The 20,370-nt window shown below is 40.7% G+C and overlaps 1 protein-coding gene and 1 long non-coding RNA gene across 2 annotated transcripts in view; one reads left to right on the top strand and one right to left on the bottom strand.

Moving 5' to 3' along the window:
• The window catches only part of LOC139169398 (uncharacterized), a 20,230-nt gene extending 10,544 nt beyond the window's left edge, over nt 1-9,686 (bottom strand). Inside the window, exon 1 of the long non-coding RNA XR_011559467.1 lies at nt 9,403-9,686. This is a non-coding gene — a long non-coding RNA (uncharacterized lncRNA). The remainder of the gene's footprint in view (nt 1-9,402) is intronic.
• Nucleotides 9,376-20,370, top strand: WNT16 (Wnt family member 16). Its single transcript, XM_070755457.1, has 4 exons — nt 9,376-9,698; nt 12,138-12,415; nt 13,061-13,347; nt 16,085-20,370. Exons 1-4 carry the CDS (start codon nt 9,601-9,603, stop codon nt 16,547-16,549), a joined length of 1,128 nt encoding a protein of 375 aa, XP_070611558.1. The 5' UTR covers nt 9,376-9,600; the 3' UTR covers nt 16,550-20,370.

Here is a 20,370-nt window from a genome sequence, read left to right as displayed (position 1 = left end):
AGATAGATAGATAGATAATAGACAGATAGACAGATAGACAGACAGACAGACAAGTTACAGAACATGCATTGATGGACTCAACCCATCATAGCTGGATATTTGTGTGCATAGCTCCATATTTATGTGCAAAATTCTTTTGCTCTAGGCTTTGTTTTCATAACCTTATTAAACAAAGAATTGTGTACAGTAGATCAACTGTACAGTAGCTTATTGACAGACCTGGATTTATATACTGTTTCCTCATTCCCCACCAGAAAAACAACTAGAAAGCACATGGAATGACAAGCCATAACATGACACATGAGCTCTTGTATTTAATAATCTGTATTTTTTTAAAAAATCTCATTTTGTACTTCAATATTGCCTTCCTCAAAAGACATTAAGGGAAGCATTTTAAATGTTCTCAGAAATTCAGATTCTTGTAACTAAAGGAAACTGTAATCTTTCGTCCTTCATGTTTTACCATAGATAGAACACAGATTTTCTTTAAGAGAAATGTTGACAGACAGATAAGAAATTATGTCTGTAAATTACATATTACGGTATGTTTTTTTTGTGTGCATGTATGTATATGATGTATTTCTACATACAGTGATACCTCATCTTATGAACACCTCTTCATATGAACTTTTCATGATACGAACCCGGGGTTTAAGATTTGTTTGCCTCGTCTTAAGAACTATTTTCACCTTACAAACCCAAGCCCGGGTGTGTAGGCTCTCTTACTGTGTGTGCACCCTTACTACGCGTGCACTCTCTTACTGCCGCCGGGATTCCCTGCCTTGTGACTGTCACCGTCGGGATTTCCCATTTGATTACAGCCCCCACTGGGATTCTGGGGGGGGGGGGAGCCGCACCTGAACCTGGAGCCTGCTTAGGAGCCGCCACCTGCTCCCCTGCCTTGTGAATGTCACTGCCGCAGTTGTCGAGGGCTAAAGAGTACTGCTTATTGATATCGCTGTACCAGGAAATGCCAGAGTTGAAGGAAAAGAACTAGAAAAAATAACAAAATATTGCGACCTGGCCATCAAAACTACATGCCTATGGGTGAAATATGTAACAGCGATACCTATTGTCATCGGAGCACTTGGTATCATTGTTGGGGATGGATTTTAAAGCAGGACTTCAGCAGGCAGGCACCATAGTGAAAACAAACTTTATTTTATAAACAGAAAAAGTTCATTGAGCCAGCTGCGCTTTATCAAGCAGCTTCTAACAAAAAACATGGCTACAAGCACACAAGAAGGTTAGATTAGAATGTGCTCGCTCACATAAGCAAGCGGATATATATATAGGAAACAGAGAAAGATAAGGATTGTGGGAGTGATGTAAGAGGGGGTGTGATCAGAGCAAATAAAGAAACACAGCAACACTTTAACTAAGGAAAGTCTCTGTTGGCTGGCAATTCTCAGCGTGACACCCCTTCTTTGGCAGTCATCAGGGACTTTGATTCACTTCAGGCACAGTTTCTCAGAAAGGTATTCGTGTTGGTCAGCTGGCAGTGGCTTATTCAGCACATCAGCGATCTGTTCATTTGAAGGCACATATTGTAGAGTCACGAATCCTTGTTGCACATATTTTCTCGCATTTTTATATCGTAAATCAATGTGCCGTGAACGTGCTCCCACATATTCAGCATCAGCAATGAATTTCACTGAAATATTATCTTCCATAATGACAATAGGTTTCATTGGCTCTGCCCAGATACTAGTAATGAGAGCAGAAACATTGGTTAAATCATTGCAACAGTCAGAAACACAAGCATATTCGGATTCAGTGGAGGAACAAGAAATAAATCTCTGCTTTCTGACTTTCCAATATATTGGACACCCATTCAAAAACATTATGAAACCAGAAGTACTTTGACGAGTTTCAATGTCACTCGCCCAATCAGAATCTGCATAGCAAATCAGTTTAGGATACTTGTTTTGTTCTGGTTCCAGGAACAACTTTATGTCCATCGTGTGCTTCATATATCTGAGCAATCTCTTTATACATGACCAATGAAATACAGTCGCGTTGCCTACGTGTCGTGACAACAAATTCACACTAAGTGAAATGTCGGGTCTTGTCCAACTACTAATATATAACAATGACCCAATTACTGAGCGATAAAGTGTTTGGTCCTTAAACAAAGGACTATTTTGGTATGTCAACCTATAAAAATCTGTCTGCATTGGAGACCGACATGGGTGTGCATCAGCCATGTTGCATTGTTGTAACAATTGATCAATCTTGTTTGATTGTGAGAGACTAAACCCCTTCTTAGTTTTCTGAATTTGAACCCCTAAGTAATCATGAATGTGTCCTAAGCTTTTTAGTGTGAAATGTTTTGCTAAACCCTTTGCAAAATTCTCACTCATATGTTGATTTGGACCAATATACACAATATCATCAACATACACAAGAACAATTTCATAAACATTACCTTGCCCTTTTGTAAACACGCATTGATCAGAGTCGGACTTAATAAAGCCCATTGAATTTAGTTTGTCAATTAGACATCTATGCCACATTAAACCAGATTGTTTCAATCCGTATAGACTCTTTTGCAGTCGCCAGACACATCCTTCCTGGTCCTGGAATCCGGGTGCGCCTTTCACGTAGATTTCTTCATCTAGATCGGCATTCAGATATGCAGTTTCAACATCAAACTGGAAAACTTCTAAATTCAGGGCAGCGGCAGTTGTTAAGGCAATTTTGACACTTTCATTTCTGACAGTAGGTGAATAAGTATCGGTGTAATCATCAGGAAAAGTCTGAGAGTAGCCTTGTGCTACTAATCTAGTTTTGTATAGTTCCTCACCGTTTGGCTTTCGCTTAATTCTATAGACCCATCGTGTGCCAATAACTTTCTTATGTTCTGGAGGGTCAACATGTTTGTACACCTTCAATTTCTTTAAACTGTCAAGTTCAGCTTGCATGGCATTATACCATTTTTCCTGTTCAGGTTCAGGTAAATGTTTTATTTGATAAAAATTATCGGGAGGAAGTAAAACATTGTTACAAATAACAGGAAACAATTTTTGAGCTACTTGCGCTTGATATCTCTGAGGAGGAACTCCTTTTGTGGTTCTCTTGGAACGTCGTAGAACCGTGGTCCATTCATTTTGGTCATCTCCATCTTCATTTACATCGCTAATAACATCATCTGCGACTGATGAAGACTGTACATCAGGAACATCTGGGACAACTGGAACATCTGGAACATCTATCTGAGAGTCAGGTTGCGCTGTACCTTGAACATCTTTAGGAAAATAAACTGATGTGTCGTTACTGTGTATCCTGGACCAATTTGTATCTTCCTCAAATTTTGCTGAATTGGAAACAATAGCTCTGTAATTAGAGTCAGTAAATTTATAATACTTGGAACTTTCATCAAAACCTATAAATCTCAATTTTTGTGCCACTGGACCACCCTTCTTTCTTTGAGCCAGTGGAATGTTAACCATGGCATACGAGCCAAATATGTGAAGGTTTTGAATGTCAGGCTTCTTCCCATAAAACATATAGTACGGAGTTTGTTTTAACACACTGCTCCAAGTACGATTAACAAGGTAGTTTGCATACCTTAATGCTTCGCCCCAATAAGCATTATCGAGATCAGCGTCTTCTAAGAGACAGCGATACATAGTCTGTAGAACACCTTGCCTTCGTCCAGCTATCCCATTGTGGGCCGGAGTGTAAGGTGCTGAAGCTTGGTGCCGTATTCCTTTGCGTCTCATCCAGTTCTGGAATCGCTGAGACATAAACTCACCACCACGATCACTTTGGATTCTTCTAATACGGACACCGAATTGATTGAAGACCTTTGCAGCAAAGTCTGTAAAGATCTGAAACGTCTCTGATTTCTGTTTCATTAGATACACAAAGCCATATCTAGAAAAACTATCAACAATTGTTAAAAAATACTTATTGTTACCCCTAGTAGGCCGAAATGGACCGACAATGTCGGTATGAACCAAATCGAAAATGCGTGAAGACAAACGAAAGGCATGTTTAGCAATGGGGGCAGCCTTTGATTTAGATTTATTACAAACAAAACAATCAAGATAAATATGACAATTACTATCAACTTTGAAACCGTTCACGCACTCAGGCATCTTAGATAATACATCATAGGAAGCATGGCCCAAACGTCGATGCCAACGGTGGATGCACCTAGAATGAAAAGGTTTATTTTTTAGTAAAGGTTTAGCATTTGCAACATTATGCGGAACATCTTGTGATTCATTGGCTTTATGAGCCTCTGATTTTATAATAGCAGCAGGTTTTCTCTCTGGGCCTGCGCTTTCATGTTTTGGAACGCTCATACTTACATCTACCAATGAATGAAAGTTCGGCTTGAGGTAGAAAACACCACCAATCGGAATGGCATGTGCGACAACAGTGCCATTTCTAATCATGTGGATATCAGAGTTCAATAGCATTGCTTTGTAGCCTAAGTCTTTGTTTAGGCGATGAAGGCTGAGTATGTTGCTTTCAGAATTTGGAATGTAGAGAACGCGTGGAATCGTCTGGTCCAGTTCATCTATGTAGATTGTTCCTTCTCCTTCGACTCGGGATAAGTTTTTTGAAAATCCATACACCTCCTTAATGTCAGATTCACGTAATTCCGTAAAAAGTTCTTTTTGGTGAGTAATATGAAAAGCAGCTCCACTATCTATAGTCCATAAACATTTTGTGTTGTACTCACAATTTAAGTCAGGAACGTTTTTCTGAAGCACAGTATTGATTTTTGATTGTGATTCGCTTCCGGAACCTCATTGAGCTGACCTATAGGTACTGGAACCTCTGCGTCTACTGCCTGTGGAACGTCTTCCTCTATTCTGGGCAGGATATTGAGAGCGTTGAAAATCTGATCTTCTAGACTGGTTACTCCTTTGTTGGTAACCACGATTCACTGGAGATCTAATAGTAGTGAATCTGGGTTTCCGCATTCGTTCCATAATGATTTCTTCTTCGGTCAACATTTGGCAAACTCTGGTTGTAGTGCGTTGAGGTATGGGTATACTAAGACACTTCGTGATAGCTTCTTTCCAGTCCTCATTTAACGACGTGAGGATTGCAGTAGTCATTTGTATATGGTCAATATTGTATCCTCTTTCGATCAATTCCTTCTGCAACGCCAAGAGCTTCGACAAGTGTGGAGCAATTTTCTCTCCAGGTTGTAATTTCGCATTAAAAAAATCAGTGAACAACAGGCATGTGCCCTCAGGAGAGATAGGACGGTACAGTTCATCGAGCGCGGTAATTACGGCGTTTGCAGTATTGGCAAGAGAGAATCTGATAGATAAATCTGTAACTAAAGACATGAGAATCAAAATGGTCGCTCTTCTATCTAAGGCTCTTTCTTCTTGTGTCCAGAGTCTGTTTGGTGGGTTGAATACAATGGTGTCAACCCCTTCTGCAGCTAATATCAGCGTGATCTGGTGTAACCACGTCTTATAATTTCGCCCATTATTTTGAAGTTGAGACTCACCTTGCAATGGTGACAAGGTAGAGAATTGTCTTGGAAATGCATCCGGCATCTGTTGTTGTAGTTGAGGGCGTGGTGCCAATAATGGCTGAGCTGGTTGAAGTGGAATTTGCGCCGAATCAACATTTCTCCGATCATCTGGTAACTTATATTGCTTCAAACGGTCACTAGATGGCGCTCCTGAATTCTCTGGCGATAAAACAACATTTTGATGCAGTTGCTTAAGTTGTCCACCAGGTGGCGCATTTTGGATCTGGCTTGGAATTGAGCCAAATCCCAGAGGAAAAGTTAAACTGGGTGTTTTCTCAATTTGGCCACTGGGTGGTGCTGCATCTAGTTCCTTGAATGCTGGTAAATGCGTGGCCTCAACAGACTGTCTTGGAACAGAGACCATATTTTTCAATTTTAATGAGTCATGTATTTTCCCTTCACAGTATTCTACTTGTGCACTTCTTATCCGGCTCAGTTTGTTTTCTTTGTCAATAATTTGGGAGCTGTAGAACTGGGCAAGTTCCTTTTCAGACTGGCTGAGGTCTTTTGACTCATTATCCAGTTTCAAATCTAATAAGCATTTTTGTATTGCAGCAATATCATTCTTTAAATCATCTGCCAAGGACTTAGTAATTTGAATATCTATGTCATCGTCTAAAAGGTTGCTCTCATATAAAGTTGGCTTAGACATGAAACTTTGTTGAAATTTAACTTTTGGCTTCGCTCCTAGCTGTTCCGGTAAACTAGGATTTACAGCTATCTCTGCCTGAAAATGTGGGCTAATTGCCCTTGCTTCACCTATTTGATTTACAGGCTCAGTTAAACTAAGCAAGTTAGTAACTTCACTTATCTGTTCGATGGATGTCTGCTGAGTTGAAAAATTACTTTGAGCGAGGCCCGGCAGATGTTCAGACGGAGTCGGCATGATGCTTTGAAGTTCAGAAGAAGAAAAATCAAAAGCTTGCTGCCGCCGTTTCTTAGCAGGCATATCAGCCTGATTAAATTAAAAATAAAAATAAACGAACCATCCTCTGCTACCATGTTGGGGATGGATTTTAAAGCAGGACTTCAGCAGGCAGGCACCATAGTGAAAACAAACTTTATTTTATAAACAGAAAAAGTTCATTGAGCCAGCTGCGCTTTATCAAGCAGCTTCTAACAAAAAACATGGCTACAAGCACACAAGAAGGTTAGATTAGAATGTGCTCGCTCACATAAGTAAGCGGATATATATATAGGAAACAGAGAAAGATAAGGATTGTGGGAGTGATGTAAGAGGGGGTGTGATCAGAGCAAATAAAGAAACACAGCAACACTTTAACTAAGGAAAGTCTCTGTTGGCTGGCAATTCTCAGCGTGACAATCATATCCATGAATTTCACATAACACATCAAGAAATTGAAGCTTCCTGCAAATAACACCAGCAGAACTGCAAAAAACCACACTACTCGGAACATCATATATTTTAAGAAGATACTTGGTTGATACCTAGGATGCTGGCAGCAACCCGTATTGACCATTAGCACCAGTCAGTAGTATTTGTGACACTTTTTAAAATATATAGTTAACTGAGTTTCATGTTTAATGAATAAAAGAGATAATAATATACAGTACAGTGATCCATCAATTTTCGCGATCTCGTTCTTCGTGAAACGCTATATTGCGATTTTTCCCACCCGATGACGTCACTCTCTTCCTTCCTTTCTCATCTTTCTTTCTCTCTCTCTTTCTCTATCTTGCTTCTTCCTCTCTCACACTCTCTTCCTCCCTCTCTCATCTCTTTCTTTCCTTCTCTCTCTTTCTCTATCTCTCCCCCTCTTGCTGGCGGGCGGCGGGCGGCGGGCGGGCGGTGGGCGGGCGGGCGAGCGGGGGCATCAGCGAGGAAGACCCAGGGAAGGTTCCTTCGGCCACCCAGCAGCTGATCTGCTCGGCAGCGCGGCGGCAGCGAGGAGCCGAATCGGGGTTTCCCCTTTGCGTGGGCGGCGGGGAAACCCCGATCTTCGTCTGCTCGCTGCTGCTGTGCTGCCGAGCAGATCAGCAAACTCCACCATCTGCGCATGCGCAGCCATGAAAAAAGGGTGCGCATGCGCAGATGGTGTTTTTACTTCCGCAACCCTACATCGCGAAAAATCGATTATCGCGAGGGGTCTTGGAACGGAACCCTCGCGATAATCGAGGGATCACTGTACTTAACTATATTGCAGTACAGTAATCTGGTTACCAACTTTTGTTGTTATTATAGCCTATGTTTTATTCTCATTTATACAGGCCTGTAGTCAAATTACTGTCTATGCCTCATGAATGATGCCACTATTACTTAAATTACATAGAAGCAAAAATATGACACAAAAACATGAAATCAGAAGAAATGAATATTATAGAGAGTGTTTGGAATTGTAGAATGTCATCTCCTACATATTCCCTTATAACTAACCCCACCCCTCTTTTAGGACTCTGTTAACACTGTTTCCTGACACTACATGGAATGCAGGGTAGATATTTTTTTTCTTTGCACCCTAGGAGAGAGGATTGAACTCTTAACCTGTGTAATGTATTCACCGCTCATTTCATATCCTCCTACAATTCCACCCCCAAAATGTTCTCTTTCGAAATGTATTATAATAGTTTTGCTGGACTGGCTAAAATATATCCAAACACAAATTCGGCTTGTTGGAAATGCAAAAAAGATCTTTCATATGTGGTGGTTATGCCCTGAAGCAAAACGTTACTGGAAAAAAGTACATAATTGGCTACAACAAATCACGGAAAGAACAATAGAATATAGTGCAGAATTTTTCTTGTTAGGAATAATAAGAAAATAGCATCTAAAAAACATACTATCTACCGAATGTGGATATCTACTGTTACATATTATATACCCAATATTGAAAGGACAACAAAACTCCACTGAACAATGTGTTGATAGACAAAATATATAGGTGTGCTGAGATGGATAGGTTGACTATTGAACTTAAAAGACAAAACAATTCAGAATACTATGAAATATGGATTAAATGGTTAAATATTAAATATGGATTAAACAGATAAATTGACATTATTTGTGACAGCTGATAAATTTATAGATATGAATTCACCCCTTCTTTTCTTTCTTGTTTCACTTCTCTTTCATTTCTCCCTTCTTTTACCTTCTTTCTCTTTCATCTTCCATTTTCTTTCCTTCTCTTCCTTTTCCTTAGTTTTTTCCCTTTTATATATATGTGTGTACTTTGACTTATAACTGTATACTCAAATTCATATACATTTGCATAGTCCTTTTGCTTTATGTATCTCCCCCCCCTATTTATCTTCAATAAAGATTATATTTTCTTTTTTTAAAAGAAATATGGATTAAATGGTTCCACTGCTCTAAAAAAAAAAGAAGAAGGAAGGAAGGATTGTGAGACAATGTAAGGTTAAGACAATGATATGTAAACATTTTATTTATTTATTGTATTTGTATGCCGCTCAACCTAAAATGGACTCAGAGCAGCTATATGAAATGCTGTATATTAACAACCAATAACAATGCATGAAATTGGATGTAGATCTGTACTAAAATAACATGTTTAAAGATAAAAAGCAATTAAAAAAAAAGCAGATAGCACAGCCTGATTCGCTGTTTGGCCTTGCACGGTGTCAACATCCGTGGCCAGCAGCGCCTTTTGGCCCTTCCGACTCTCAGCAAAGGCGCCCAGCAACGGGACCGGAGAGCCCAAAAGCACAGCGGACCCGCAAGTCTTAGTTTTATTATTATTATTATTATGGTCGCGTGCACAACCCGTCCCAACCAATCAGAGCAACGTTGCATATTCATGAATTCTCTTTAGCCAATGAACCAGCGAGCAGGGAGCAGGGGTGGGGGGAAAGCACCTTTATTTCTTTCAGCACCCTGAAAGAAATAAAGAAACTCGGTCGGGCGCAACTTTTCTCACCTTCGAGCGAGGCGCTGGCGCGGCTGGACCCCTAGCTCGGGCGGATCCTCGTGGCGTTTAACCCAAAGTTGCACCTGAATCCGCCCCGCAAACGTGCGAAGCGAGGAAGGGCGCAGCCTCGGCCGGATCCCGATCCCCGGGTCTCTGCCTCTGCGAGAGGCGACGCTTTGGCTGTCCGAGGAGCTCCATGCGTCGGCTATGGAGAAAGGGGCGCCCTTGGGACTGCCTCGCCTGTACGTGCTGTGGACGGCGGTGCTGTGGGAGGTCTGCCGCTGCGGTTCCCACACCAACTGGATGTGAGTAGAATGGACTGGCTGGCCGGAGCCGGGCATGGGAGGAAGCGGAGATTTTGAATCTCCCGGGTCTGCATAATATGTACTGTATATAGCAATACCCAGTGAAGGAGATTTCTGCCCACGGACTTAAGCAATTATGTTATTATTCTTGGGTGAAAGCGTTGCAAGTGAGGCTTTGCTTTTCCTGCGCGTCCTATAATTTGGGTTCAAAATATCATCGATGAGCCTGTTCGATCCCAATACTTACTTACTTATTTACCTACTTACTTGCCTATTTACTTGCCTATTTACTTACTTACTTACTTACTTACTTACTTACTTACTTACTTACTTACTTACTTACTTACTTACCTGCTTACTTGCCTGCTTACTTGCCTGCTTACTTGCCTGCTTACTTACCTACTTAAACTTACCTGCTTAGTTACTTGCCTACTTATTTACTTACCTACTTACTTACTTAGGTACCTACTTACTTACTTACCTTACTTAGTTAGTTACTTACCTTCAGCACTTGCCTACTTACTTACTTACTTCTATTTCTATGCCGCCCATCACCCTAGGGCAGTGATGGCGAACCTGGATGACACAGGTGGCACGTGGAGCCATATCTCCCAGCACACAAGCCATTGCCCTAGCTCAGTTTCAGCACATGTGTGCACCGGCCAGCTGATTTTTGGCTCGCATGGAGGCTCTGGGAGGGCGTTTTTTGGCTTCCGGAGGGCCTCTGGAGGGATGGGAGAGGGTGTTTTTGCCCTCCCCAGGCTCCAGGGAAGCCTTTGGAACCTGGGGAGGGTGTAAAACAGGCCTACTGGACCCACCAGAAGTTGAGAAACAGGATGTTTCTGGCCTCTAGAGGGCCTCCAGTGGGAAGGGAGGCGATTTTTGCCCTCTCCAGGCATTGAATTATGGGTGTGGGCACTCGCGCAGGCGTGATAGTGTGTGCACACACGCTTTCGGCACCTGAGGGAAAAAAGGCTCGCCATCACTGCCCTAGGGACTTAGGTCAGCTCACAGCAAAAATACAAATGTCCTTCCCCTTAATAAGGCTCAAGGGATGGGGATGATGATGGTTCCTAATAATGTTAAAAGACAGGTCACTTTTTATTTTTCTATCCAAGAGGTTTTGAAATCCCTCCAAAAGGAAAAGAAACCCATGGCACGTTGAAATCTTTTAGCTGATTTTTTTTTAAAAAATAGAGCCTCTTTAGTGCTATTTGCGCTATAGTCTGAGTCAATGTAATGAATTTGAGATGTTAAGAAAATACCGTATATGGTGTGAAGATTTCTTTTAAATGAGGACACAGTTTTCACGAAGTTATAGATCAGCTTGAACAAAACCAAACCTGAGGGAATGTATTGCCTATTTTATTTCACTAAATAAATGGCCAGTTGCTTATTTACATTATGATTCTGATGGTCTAAATGGTGTGTGTGTGTGTGTGAGTGAGAGAGAGATCTGAGTGAGTAATTTAATTTAATTTGTTACATTTATAAACCGCCCAACTCCTTTCAGACTCTGGGTGGCCTACAGCAAAATTAAAAATAATATAAAACAATGTATAAAAAACATTCATCACTTCTAGGTCGGAGCGAGATGCTGTTGCTCAATGGCCCCAGGACTTTAATGTTGTGTGAAAGTAGCCCAAAACATTGGCTAGATCTGTCCTTACTATATTTCCTGAAGGCCCAAGGGCCGTTTAAAGGCATGTGTGTGTTATAAATATAATAAAACTCTGCATTATTCCCAACAATTGTACCAGAATAACAACCTTATTTAAAAATACACACACACTCAGAATCCTGGGCCCCTTAATCTTTTTTTATTATGAAATAAAACTATATTGATGGATATTCCACCACAACTTGTTGTTTTGTGCTATCTGATGTTATTTAGAAACAAATTGTTGTGCGAATGTTACTATTTTAATATGTCCCAGCTACTGTAGGTTTAAAGGTATTTTGTCACCAGCTTTGGATGTTTAAAAGCATGGAAAAGATTGAAAAGTTTAGAGTCCTGCAAAAAGTGTTTATGAAATGTAACTTTAGGCATGAGTCTGAAATTTATGGTATCTTGGATATTATTCTTTTTACATTTTTTCCCTACATCTGTACACATGTAAACCTCTCAATTATTTTTGAGATTTTGAAATCACTGAAGAAATACCTTATGGTTCCCAGGATCCTGATTCTTAGCATATAATTAATCTTATTAACTACTGGCAAAGCGAGTATCAACTTAATATGCCCATCATCAGTCTCTGCTCCTTTGTCTCCATGTGTTTGGATGATGGTGGCTCTTTATTTTTTCCAATCGTCATCACTCTGTGGAGCTATGGTAGTTATTAATTGTATAGGTTACATTATGGGCCATCCTTTCTGTCTGTTAGCATAAGATGAAAAACATGGTATTTGGGTCTCACCCCCAGGATGCTTTTGCAGGTGGCTGGGTATTGCCTCCTTTGGTGTCCCAGAGAAATTGGGTTGTGGTAACCTGCCGCTGAACGGTCACCAAAAGGACCTGTGCAAGAAGAAGCCCTACCTCCTGCACAGCATCCGAGAAGGAGCACTCTTGGGCATCCGTGAATGCCAGAACCAATTCAGACATGAGCGGTGGAACTGCCTACTGTCTCCGGATATAGTTCCTGCACTGTCCACTAATCCTTCATCCATCTCCGCGTCTCCTGCTTTCTCCATCTTTGGCTATGAGTTGAACAGCGGTAGGTTCTTAGTTGTCAGCACTGGTGATTGGGAAGTCCTTTGGATGGCTTAAGCCTGAGCTCTTGCATTAATGTTGGCCAAGCTAGATCAGTTCTCATTAGCCCAGGAGCAAAGTGATGCTATCTGACAACTTGGATCATCCAAATGAAGGCATGTAAATACACTGCTCAAAAAACAAAACAAAAAAAGGGGAACACTTAAACAACAGAATATAACTCCAAGTAAATCAAACTTCTGTGAAATCAAGCTGTCCGGTTAGGAAGCAACACTGATTGATAATCAATTGTACATGCTGTTGTGTAAATGGAATAGTTGTGCAAATGAAATATTCAATGAGAATATTTCATTCATTCAGATCTAGGATGTGTTATTTGAACGTTCCCTTTATTTTTTGAGCAGTATATATATTCATTTCTGAAGAAATTGTGGAACACGAACAAAAGTTATAGTGTTTCATAATATTGGTCCCATTAATGGCTCAGATTTAAATTAAGTTGTTCATTGATTGGATTGGATTGACTCAGATAAAACTGATTTTCTTGAGTGAAACTAGATGGTCCAATTCTTAGTTGCATGTTAGCCTTAACGATTAATCACAGAACATACTGCTGATATTTTTAATAAATCCTTTTTCTTTTTGGTAGGTACCAAAGAAACAGCATTTATCTATGCTGTGATGGCAGCTGGCCTAGTGCACTCAGTGACACGTTTATGCAGCACAGGAAACCTGACTGACTGCGCCTGTGATTCCATGTTACAAAACGGTGGCTCAGCCAGAGAAGGCTGGCAATGGGGTGGATGTTCTGATGATATCCAGTATGGAATGTGGTTGAGCAGAAAGTTCTTAGATGGTCCAACGCAGAACATCTCCAGAAAAGATAGAAATGGATTAATGGTCATGAACCTGCATAATAATGAAGCAGGAAGACTGGTATGGGTTCAAATATTTTCCACTCCATTCTTCTCTCCCATGTATCCATGAATACTAATGAAAGGAAGTTACATGTTTCTTTTATTTAGGTCCTGTGTGAATTTGGGGTTCATGCAATCATAGATACTTTATCTGTTTGCTCTCCATGTTCAGCTCTACCAGGGCAAATGAAAATGGAGAGCCTTTGAGATGTTACTGGATTACAAATCCTAGTCTCCCTTACCATTGAACATGGTGGCTGGGTCTACTGAATGTTATAATTCAGTAACAACTGAATTTCCATTAAAGAAGCTTTCTCTATCAGAGTGCCCTTCAGAATGGGCTGCACTGAAGATAATGCACTTTCTGTGCGGAAGTTAAAATTTGAAGAAACCAGATATATTTGTAGGTACGTACAGTCTGAAAGTACTGGGAAGTTGTCAATTCTTTAAAGTTGGTCAAATATTTGACCAATTTCGTTGTATACATGATGTACAATGACAATAAAGGCTATTATCTCACAAGAAATATTGGAACTCTGATTTAAAGTACTGTTACAGGTTAGAGCAGGGTGTCAAACTCCAGGTCTGTGGGCCGGATCCGGGATGCTTAGATCTGGCCCGCGGGGCTGACCTGGAAAAGGTTAAGGACCTGCTCATGCGGCCCTCCGGAGCTCTGTTTTTGATGGCAGAGAATTGCAGGAGACCTTCCGAGCCAAAAGTATTTTTATTGGTATATCTGACACAAGTGACGTTGAAATGACCCACCCATCCTGGCCACACACACCCAGGCCCCCCTCCAGGGTCAAACACAACCCTGAAGCGGTTCTCAATGAAATTGAGTTTGACACCCTTGGACTAGAGTAACAGAAAACCTGAGATTATTTTCCTTCTCTCCCTATTATACCAAAAAGAACAAGGGGGAGATCCTGTTATGTTTCCTTTTCCTTTTTGGGGGGCTTTGCTCACATTCTGCCTCATTCATCCTTCAATATCATCTCTGGTTTTCTGCACAAATCATCCATATGTTTTTCCTTATAGAGTCAATGTGGATGTCCTGGCCCTTCTTTATTCATAGAGGAATCTGAATGGTTCCAGGAACTGCAGTAAAGGCTATTAAAATGGTACATACAGACCACCTTTCGCTTGAGATTTCAGAGCCAAGATACAGTTGCTATACGGTGTGTTGTGGTGGGCTCTGGCCCAGCTCCTGCCCCAGGGAATGTGGAGGTGGATGCAGGGGAAACTTCAACATGTCATAGGCCTGTGTTATTGCCAACAGAGTCAGTTCAGAGTTTAGTTTCCTCGGACGAAGAAGTTGGGAGTGACTTGGAAGAGGGGGGCTTGGCACACAGCCCAGGCAGTCAATCTCCATTATCTTCCATTGATTCGGATGAATATGTCTTGGACCCATGCAAGCGCAGAATTATGCATAGAAGAGACCAAGTAAGGACATATTACAGGAGATAAGAGAGGCCACCTGTGTTTGGGTGGGGCTCCAGTAATTAGGGCTGCTGCTATAAATAGCAGTGTGTGGATTTGGCCGTTGTGGAAGAGTATCTGATCACAATTCTTCAGGAATCCTGTGTTGCTGTTTTCTGGACTTTGTTGATTTTTCACGCCTTTGAAACCAAAGCAGAGCAACGTGTGTGTGTGTGTGTGTCTCACTTCGTTGGAAGAAGAAGGGGTGTGAAGTTTCTTCACAGCTGCTAGCTAAGTACTTAATGACCGCTTAAGGGAACTTGTACAGACTACCCGGTTGTTTTGGGATGAGTGCTCTTTGCAATACAAAAAGAGTGCTTAGTTTATTTTGGATTTTGGGATAAAGAACATTGTTTTGAATTTTGAAACGAGTGTGTGTCTGAAATTTGTACCTTTGAATTTTTGGGAGGCTCCTACCAGAGAGCCAGTGTATATGGGATTTTGTGTGATTTAATGAGAGCAGGAAACTATCCCGTCCATATTGCTTACAAAGTGTCTAAAGCTGGTGATGCATACACAAGCTGCTGCCATTTTGTCCCCTGTTCATTATAACATATTCCATGGCTGAAGAAACAAGCTGTTGCCTAGGCCAGTGTTTCCCAACCTTGGCAACTTGAAGATATCTGGACTTCAACTCCCAGAATTCCCCAGCCAGCAAATGCTGGCTGGGGAATTCTGGGAGTTGAAGTCCAAATATCTTCAAGTTGCCAAGGTTGGGAAACACTGGCCTAGACTAGTTAAAAATAGACCAGTCTTTTGGTCCATATGAAAACTGTATTCAGTATTTCTGTCATATAAACAATTTCTAAATTAAAAAGAAAGACTTAAATGCTTTGGAATATGCTTGGGGTGCGATGGTATTGGGTTGCTACTGGTACGGATGAGGATGGCGCATGCGGTAGCGGAAGTTGCACTACGCATGCAGCTTCTGTTCTCCTGCGTGTGCACATGTGCATCCCAGTGTGTTTTTGCTTCTGCGCATGCGCGGGAAGCAAAACCTTGTCAGGGGATGTGCGTGTGTGTGTGTGTGATTTTGGCGATTTTTTGCTTCTGTGCATGCGCGGAAGGAAAAAAAATCAAATTCTCACGCATGCGCACATTCCCTTGCAAGATTTCGCTTCCTGTGGCAGAAGCAAAAACATGCTGGGACGCAGGAGAAGCGAAGCTGCATGCACAGTGCATTGGTAGAGGTGGGAATGGGAATCCTCTCCTGGTGTGCGAACTAAGAGGAGAGTTGACCCTTTCTGATTGTGCTTTGCTTTCATTTTTTCCTCCAGGCAGTAGCAAAACTGATGTCCGTCGACTGCCGCTGTCACGGCGTATCTGGTTCCTGTGCTCTGAAAACCTGCTGGAGAACCATGTCATCCTTTGCAAAAGTTGGCAGCTTTTTAAAAGAAAAGTATGAGAACAGTATCCAGATTGCTGACAGGCGAAGACGAAAAATACGCAGGAAAGAAAAAAGCCAGAGCACCATCCCAATCCAGAAAGAGGACCTGCTCTATATCAACAGATCGCCCAACTACTGTATGGAAGATCGCAAACTGGGGGTCTCTGGAACCCAAGGGAGGGAATGCAACCGGACATCAGCCGGACCGGATGGATGCAACCTCCTCTGCTGTGGCCGCGGATATAACACACAGGTGGTCAGGCACGTGGAGAGATGCGAGTGCAAATTTGTGTGGTGTTGCTATGTACGCTGCAGAAGATGTGAGACTGTGACGGACGTTCATACTTGCAAATGAAAGGAATTGCCCTCAAATATCTTTCATGGATCAAGCGAAAGGATAACGAACATTTCCTCTGGAGTCCAAGGTTGAAAGCCTTTTGGTTTTGTGGAAAAAGCAACTTGGAAGAAATAGCAACAAATCACCTGGGAACCTGTATTTCGTGAGGAATTTTGCATACCTGGAATGGTGTATTTGTGTAATACAGTCCACAATGGCTGTGGGTTTTCAGTATTTCAGTCACATGCAGCGCTTTAGTGAATTTAATGGCTAAGCAGATCAGACTAGTTTAGATTTAACATTCAGGCATCTGGCTCTCCTGTATTGAGAATTTGAGAATATTCTGTTTATAAAATAGTCATAACATCATTTTCACAGCAATTTGTAGTTGGAAATAATACTGATGTTCAAGCAAAGAATCCAAGACTTGGTTAATCAATCACAACCAAACAATTGGCTGGGTAGATTTCTTAGGATAGGTTTTATATAGGTAGTCCTTGACTTATGACTAGTGACTTAGCAACCATTGGAAGTTACAGTGGATCCTGAAAAAAGGGACTTGCAACCTGGAGTCTTATGTGTGACTTCCTCCTTACAGTCCTGTGATTACATTTTGGCTGTTTGGCAACCAGGTACATTTACAGCCATTTGCAGCCTCCCATATTCAACATGTTTTTTTCCATTTTCTTTAATTTTCCAGCAAAAAATATCCCATAGTGAACAGTGGGTTTGTTGTGGCCCGTTAGCGTCCTGTGCTACCAGCAATGGATCCAGAGGAACCAGAGGCAGTGATGGCATGGTACAAGTGGCCTGTGTTCCTAATACACGAGCCTGAGAGCAAAGAGGAATGGTGTCAGAAGCTAAAGAGCAACCAGGGCCTTCTGCACCTCCTGAGATGAGTGATTCAGGAGGAGGAGCTTCTTCTTGATGCTAGGACTCGCAGGACCTATAGAAGGCAAGAGTGGTTACTCAGGAGGAGCCTTACTCATGAGTAGTACTGCTGGCTATTGGGCCATGCCCTCAGGCTATTTAAGGTGGGGGTCACACGATGCTTCGGTACAGAGGGCAACACTTTCGTTTTAGACTCTTGCTGCCTCTATTGTCTTCTATTGTTTAAAAGAACCATATTCTTGTCTATATTAATTAGCTCCAGGCTTCCAGCCAACCTCTGTAAGTCTATGGTAAGGAACTGTGCTATAATCAAGTAATTACCTATTTTACCTATTCTTGGGACTCTGGCCAGCTGCTAAGACACTATTAGAATTGTGGTGAAGACTTTATAGATTTTACTTTCTTTTAGAAGAGACTCAAAACTCCTAAGACGTATTAGTAGTAAGCTTTTAATATTAAATCTGGTGGTGTGCGTCTTATTTTGGGGGGTTGACATTGGGAAAGAACAGGGTTGCTTAATAACTGTAGTGTTCACTTAATGACCATGCCATTCCCTTTACAACTGCATTCACTTAACAACTGTCACAAAAGAAGTAATAAAATCAATCAGTTATGTGATAACCTGCTTTATGATGATCACAACTTGCAACCAAAATCAGTCTCAATTAATGTCATAAGTCAAAAGCTAGTGTCATTGGTTCAGCCATCGGTATTCAAGAACAAGCTTGTTGGCGCAGATGGTATGCTGTAAAACATGTATTCCTGTGTTTTCACTTCTATTCCAGTGTTCCAGTTTTTCATTTCAGACAGAGAAACAGAATGAGGGGTCTTTGGTGCACTCTGACCTTGGTTATTTTCTCGCAAACATTTCATAAGCCAAACTGGCTAACTTTGTTAGTGTTATCACTGATCAGTCCTAGCATTGACGATGTTACCTAATTTGGGTAATGAAACATCTGCAAGAAAACATCCAAGCTCAGAAAGCACCTCATTTCAATGCTGAGCTACAAATATTCAATCAGAGAAAGAGAATTGTGTATTTGTGGCAATTGTACAGTAGTATTCAAGTACTGAAGTGTGTTCCTTGTTTCCCTTAAGGCCTCTTGATTAGGTCTACATTGTGATGCATTTCAGAGCAGTCTCATTTAAAAAAAGAAAATAGGTGAGATACTGATTTGTAAAATACTGCACAATGTACTATGAAATAAATAATGTACCTGTTGAGGACCCTTTGCATATGGAATGAATACGAGTAACCAATGGAAGCAATTGCAGGTTGCACGGCTGCTTACACAGACTGCATTTTTAAAACTTATAAACATGACAGTTGCCAAATGGCCAAATTTTGATCATGTGCTCATGGGGATGCTGCAGTGAGAATATGATAAATGGTCATGTTACCTTTTTCAGTGCCATTGTAACTTTGGTCATTGAATGAATGGTTAAGTCAAGGACTGTATCATCTACACACAAAGGGGAATTATCTTGGTGTAAGATATCAAAGACAGAATCATTCTTCTGCATCAGATATTTCATAAGTGCCTTCATTTCCCATTATTGTTCAGGTTGCTGACATCAACTACTTTTTATAAAAATGGAAACAGGATGCTTGGTATTGGGTTGGGATGAAGAGAGTGTTTTCTGGTGTCTTTTGTATGTACATTAAATTCAGGATATAGTATTGAAACTTTAAATATTACTCTAGTTCAGTGTTTCTCAACCTTGGCCGTTTGAAGATGTGTGGACTTCAACTCTGGGAATTGAAGTCCACACATCTTCAAATGGCCAAGGTTGGGAAACACTGCTCTAGTTGAAGTGGAAGCCATCAATTTACAATTCATTCCCCAAGATTTTCTTTCATTGCTTAAAACTGAATTTTCTGATGCATAAAGGAGCATGTTTTTCCCTCCTAGATGTACAAACTGCTGGCAAGTTATAACTAGCAATATCTGAAAGATTATAGGCCTTATTCTTGGACTACTTCCATAGATCTGTTATATTTTTTGTGGTTTGGAAAGTTGTGCACATGCGGTGCTTCTCTTAATTAATTATCAATACCAGGGATTTCTCTTCCTTTCAGATACTTTAGCTACAGAAATATTCCACTGTTTCATGCAAAGATTGTTGGCTATTTTTTAAAAATTGCCCCCTTGATCTGAAGGGAACAGCCATCTGGTTATGATCTCAATAGGTTGGTTTGGCTTAGTTTGCTAGATCTCTGCCATTGAAAACTTTTTCCAGCATCAACAATATAAGAATAATGAAGGGATTTGAAGAATCCTCTAATTTTACCCCAAAACAGAATGTTTATTAGCTCTCACAAAGCTCACTTTCCAGCCACTGTTTAATATAAAATCGTAAGTGCAATGGGTTGGTTTATAGTTCTGTAAACATTCCAGCAGTACCACACAATAGAGTCCAATTCTGCTTGGATTTGTTCTGCATGTTTTTGATTTCAGTGGGTTTGACTCACAACTAAATGTACATCAGATTACATCTAACTTCATCACAATCAAAATGTATTTAATGGAGAAACTAAGTCTATATAGATATAGTATCTCCATTAAATACATTTTCTGATGAAATGGTAGGCAACTCATAAAAATATTTACTGCTTCAGCTACCTCTCAAGTTTTATATAAGAACATTGTCTTGCAAAATGACTTGTATTCACATTATGTTCCTTCTACTTAATGCTCTTCAGCCTTTCAAAATCTCTCAAAAAACAAAAGACAGAAAAGCTCAATTCTGTTAAGATTAATGAGAGGGGCAGCATAAAAGTTCAATCAATCAATTTACCAAAAGATAATTAAGATTCAAAAGCACCTTTCAAAACACATTGGGAATAATTTATGTTACTGTTTTTCTAGGTTAAAACAATTTTTGCTGCTATATTGTTACCTGACTTTTGTTTCTCATTTTGTCAATAAAATATTAACGTGTGTTTA

Source organism: Erythrolamprus reginae, chromosome 6 (genome assembly GCF_031021105.1).
Source record: "Erythrolamprus reginae isolate rEryReg1 chromosome 6, rEryReg1.hap1, whole genome shotgun sequence".
Taxonomy (NCBI): Eukaryota; Metazoa; Chordata; class Lepidosauria; order Squamata; family Dipsadidae; genus Erythrolamprus; species Erythrolamprus reginae.
This window is presented reverse-complemented; position numbering and strand designations above follow the sequence as displayed.

What these genes read in the sequence shown, in the direction of transcription:
- WNT16 (XM_070755457.1), top strand. Translation starts at nt 9,601, where the DNA reads ATGGAGAAAGGGGCGCCCTTGGGACTGCCTCGCCTGTACGTGCTGTGG. An exon ending in GGTTCCCACACCAACTGGAT is followed by an intron (nt 9,699 to 12,137) that starts GTGAGTAGAATG and finishes ATGCTTTTGCAG; the next exon opens with GTGGCTGGGTATTGCCTCCT. An exon ending in TGGCTATGAGTTGAACAGCG is followed by an intron (nt 12,416 to 13,060) that starts GTAGGTTCTTAG and finishes TCTTTTTGGTAG; the next exon opens with GTACCAAAGAAACAGCATTT.